General features: G+C 39.8%; 1 protein-coding gene across 2 annotated transcripts in view; it reads left to right on the top strand.

Moving 5' to 3' along the window:
* The window catches only part of Nf1 (neurofibromin 1), a 254,153-nt gene that overhangs the window by 39,518 nt on the left and 209,625 nt on the right, over positions 1–5,010 (top strand). For both annotated transcript variants that reach the window (XM_013016448.1, XM_013016447.1), the window contains exon 2: positions 4,249–4,392. In XM_013016448.1, the coding sequence (XP_012871902.1) occupies positions 4,249–4,392 (144 nt within the window). The remainder of the gene's footprint in view (positions 1–4,248; positions 4,393–5,010) is intronic.

Here is a 5,010-nt window from a genome sequence, read left to right as displayed (position 1 = left end):
GCTGGGAAGGTGGCTCAGTGGTAGAGCGCTTGCCTTGCATGCATGAGGCCCTGGGTTTGATTCCTCAGCACCACATAAGCAAAAAGAAAAAAAAAGCTGGAAGTGGCGTTGTGGCTCAAGTGGTGGAGCGCTCGCCTTGAGCTGAAGAGCTGAGGGCTGAGGGACAGCGCCCAGGCCCAGAGTTCAGGCCCACGACCGGACCCAAAAAAAAAGAAAGATCCTCCTCTCTCCAGCATTGTGAAATTAGTTTTTAGTGTTTGTCCTATTCACTTTATTACTTTTTACTTATAGTAGGTTTTAAATCACCTACCCATTTTCAAATTTGATTTGAGTTGTTATTTTTAGGGATAGGGGTTTTAGCCATGGCTCAGTTGGTAGAGCAGTGCCAATGAGCAAAGTGTCAGGTACTGAATTCAAGTCCTGGTCTTGGAGCAAAAAATAAAAAATAAAAAAGATGGCTAGCCAGTTGATCTGACATCAATATTTGAACTAATCTTTTCCTTTGCCACTGACTTGAAATAGTAGTTTGTCATATTAAATTTCTATGTACATATTGATGTGTTTTGAGTGTGTTTCCTAAAGCTTCATGTGTTGGAATATTGATCCTAAGAATGGCAGTGCTGGGATTTTTAAGAGGTGAAGGATCTCTGGGGTACTGCCCTTACAAGGGATAAAAATTCAATTCTTTGGGATCCAGTTCACGTGAGAATGAGTTGTTATAGGAAAAGGAGCCTGAACCAGGCACTTGTGGCTCATGTGTATAATTCTAGATATTCAGATGGCAAAAACCTGGAAGATTAGGGATTATTCTATAGGTTCATAAATTCATTTCTCATTCATAAATTCATTTCTCTCAAATTGCATTTATAGTTATACAATTTTTAAAGTGTCATTGTTTGGTAGATGTTATTTGCTGTTTCAGCATGTATTTTAATATTTAACAAAGGTTTGTTTTATCAGAGTTCAGAGAAGCAGACTGTGTAATAGAATAGGGAACTTACAGAATTAAACTATATATAACTTGGAGAAGACTGCATATGGAAGGGGTAGCTGGAGAAGTCTTAACTGGGTCTCCAGAATCAGTGGAAATGATCTGATAAATTGGAACATTCAAGGAAATCTGGGAAGCCAGGAACAGCTAACCACTAAAGTGAGATGATGAAGGGAAGAGCTTGAAATTCTATAGGAAGTTCCTGCTGTTTATAGTTAACTTCTGTAAGTTTGCAGCCAGTATCTAGTGAGGGATTTGAGTCACTGTTTCTCACCAAGGTAGGTACTTGCTTGACATATAGTGATAGAGAAATAAACTAGAATTCTCAGGGCACCTCTACAACCTCTATATCTGTCTCATTGTATCTGACCATGAAGCTCCTCAGAATAATAGATGCTGCTCCACTTCCATATTTTATTGTTGTTTCTTTTTTTTTTTTTTTTGGGTCCGGTCATGGGGCCTGAACTCTGGGCCTGGGCACTGTCCCTCAGCTCTTCAGCTCAAGGCTAAGGCTCTACCACTTGAGCTTTTTTTCTTTTTGCTTATGTGGTACTGGGGAATTGAACCCAGGGCCTCATGCATGCAAAGCAAGCGCTCTACCACTGAGCCACCTTCCCAGCTCCTCACTTCCACATTTTAAATCTGTGAAAATTTACTTTTGGACCAACACTATCAGTCTTAAACAGTGAGATCCTGGGAAAGAGGGTCTCAACTTAATGAAATTGATACAGTCGGTCGTGGGGCTTGAACTCTGGGCTTGGGCGCTGTCCCTATGCTCTTCAGCTCAAGGCGAGTGCTCTACCACTTAAGCCACAACACCACTTCCAGTTTTCTAGTGTTTTTTTTGGATATAAAAGTCTCACAGACTCTTCTGCCCGGCTGGCTTTGATCCTTAGATCTCCTAAGTAGCTAGGACTCCTAAGTAGCTGGGATTACAGGTGTGAGCCACCAGTGCCTGGCTAATTTTTTTTTTTTTTTTTTTTGGTGCTGGTACTAGGTCTTAAATTCAGAGCCTTGTATTCCACTTGGCTTTTTTACTCGTGACTGGTGCTCATCTACTTGATCCAGTCTGTAGTCCTAATTTTTTGCTCTTGTTTTAAGTTATTTCCTCTTTTTTTTTTTTTTTTTGGGTCCGGTCGTGGGGCCTGAACTCTGGGCCTGGGCACTGTCCCTCAGCTCTTCAGCTCAAGGCTAGCGCTCTACCACTTGAGCCACAGCGCCATTTCCGGCTTTTATTCTTTTTGCTTATGTGGTGCCGAGGAATCAAACCCAGGGCCTCATGCATGCAAGGCAAGCGCTCTACCACTGAACCACCTTCCCAGCCCCGTTATTTCCTCTTTTTGCCTGAATGTTCAAAGGAGTTTATGTTTCCTGGTCTGAAGCTTGAATTCTGGGCCTGGGTGATGTCCCTGGAGTCCTTTTGCTCAAGACTAGTGCTCTACCACTTGAGCTACAGTGCCACCCCTGGATTTTTTTTTCCTGTGATTAATTGGAGATAAGAGTCTCATGGATTTTTCTTTTCTTTTTTTTTGGGTTCGGTCGTGGGGCCTGAACTCTGGGCCTGGGCACTGTCCCTCAGCTCTTCAGCTTAAGGCTAGCACTCTACCACTTGAGCCACAGCGCCACTTCCTGGCTTTTTTCTTTTTTGCTTATGTGGTGCTGAGGAATCGAACCCAGGGCCTCATGCATACAAGGCAAGCACTCTACCACTGAGCCACCTTCCTAGCCCCTCAGTTTTCATTTTTAAACATACTATAACTTCTATCCTTTTATTATGTTAAATTCTAATTTATATTTTTTATGGTTTTCTTAATTTCTCTTAGCTTATTGAAATGATTATAGTTTTAATCTGTTGGTGGACATGTCTTTTTTTTGGATCCTCTTCCTTTTATTCTGATACTCTTCTTTTATTCTGATTCATATATTTTCTGTCTCATTCTGTTTGTTTTACTTATTTATTTCTTACTTTGTATTAGCATATATTAATTAAAAAAAATCAGTTGTGAGGCTTCAACTCAGGGCCTGAGTGCTGTCCCTGAGCTCTTTTGCTCAAGGCTAGTGCTCTACTACTTTGAGACACAGCTCTACTTCCAATTTTCTGGTAGTTAATTGTATGTTTTAGAAGCTTTGTGGGGAAGCCTTGTCCCCCCTTATTTTAATGTAAATGACTGTCAGTTTGTGGCTTTCCAAGGCTCGTTTCTCTTCTTTCTTTGGGGAAGACTTGGGAAGGTTTATGAACTGTATTGTTAGCCATTTTCTGAAATCCCTTTTTAACATTATGTAATATATAGCTTCTGTTCTGTCTTCTCTATACCCCCAAAATGCTCTCCTTCCATTTAGTATTTCTTTGCTGTTTAATCACCTATTATTGTTGTAGCAAACTTGGCCATACCACTTGTTCTTTCCACTTTTACTAGACAATTCTCAAGTGGTGAAAGCTGAACTCAGATAGATCGGTTGGATTTCACAGGAAACTTACCAGAATTCTCTGTTAACATTAGAAGGATCTAATACTAACAGTAAATATATGTAGGGTGCTTAAAAATACATACTACTTTTGAACAGAGTAGAGATGATTTTTTTTTTAAGAGATCAACTTCTAGGCAGTGTGACTTCTTAACCCATTCTGTGATTTCTCCCTCAGGATATATTTCCTGTAAAGTGTATCATTGTGCAGCTGAAAGTAGTTATCTTACTTGAGTTAGTCTTAACTCCCCTGTTCCCCTCCCCTTAAGTGACTTAGTTCTGATTCTGTGAGTTATTGTTCTCTCATGAGAATGCTGGGTTAAAAAAAGAAATTATTTTGTGCTGGTCCTAGGGCTTGAACTAGGGCCTGGATGCTGTTTCTGAGCTAGCTCAAGGCTAGTATTCTACCACTTGAGCCAAAGCTCCACTTTCAGGTTTTTGGGAGTTAAGAGTCTCACAGACTTTTCCTGCCTGGGCTGGCTTTGAACCATAATCCTCAGATCTTGGCCTCTTTAGTAACTAGGATTATAGGCGTGAGCCACTGGCACCTGGCTGCATAAATGTTTAATTTTGTAGATATTTATAACTTCTAGTAGGAAAACTGCAAAAATTGAAATTGTCAAAAAATTTTATATTTGCTATAATGCTATAGTATATTGAATATTAGAGCTTGAGAAACAAATACAGATTACTATGATTGACAGCTTTCCTAAGATGACATGATTTTTAGTGAAATAAGTTGTCTTTAGTCATTTGGAAGGATAAACTCTTAACTTTTTGTTTTCCCTCAGCTCCCAATTAAAACAGGACAACAGAACACACATACCAAAGTCAGCACTGAGCACAATAAGGAATGTTTAATCAATATTTCCAAATACAAGTTTTCTTTGGTTATAAGTGGCCTCACTACTATCTTAAAGAACGTTAACACCATGGTGAGTATTTGGATTACAGTTTTTTGGTTAATTTGCTTTATTTTGATTTAGAAGTATGGAACATCATATTTTGAAAAACAGGAAATAATTTCCTATGAATTTTGGATATAATGATTTTATCTTATGAATGAGTGTAACTGTAATTTTGAACTTTAATTTTAGTTTTATATTCTTCCCCATAGAAGCTTCTTTTATTATTTATTTATTTTTGCCAGCCCTGGGGCTTGAACTCAGGTCTTAGGCACTGTCCCTGAGCTCTTTTGCTCAAGACTAGCACTCTACCACTTGAGCCACCGTGCCACTTCTGCCTTTTCTGTTTATGGGGTACTAAGGAATTGAACTCTGGGTTTCATGCATGCTAGGCAAGCACTCTACCACTAAGCCACATTCCTTGCCCAGAAGCTTCTTTTATTCATGGTATAATTTCCCTTTCCATTGTTCCCATGACTTTTTTTTGGGGGGGTACCCATATTGGGGCTTGAACTCAGGACCTGGTTACTGGTTCCTTAGCTTTTTCACTTAAGGCTAGTGCTCTACTACTTAGTCAAAGCTTTACTTCTGCCCTCCCCGCCCCAATTTTTTCTTTTTCTTTTCTCTTCTGCCCCCCCTCCCTCCCCC

This window comes from Dipodomys ordii, unplaced genomic scaffold (assembly GCF_000151885.1).
Source record: "Dipodomys ordii isolate 6190 unplaced genomic scaffold, Dord_2.0 Scaffold31, whole genome shotgun sequence".
NCBI lineage: Eukaryota > Metazoa > Chordata > Mammalia > Rodentia > Heteromyidae > Dipodomys > Dipodomys ordii.
This window is presented reverse-complemented; position numbering and strand designations above follow the sequence as displayed.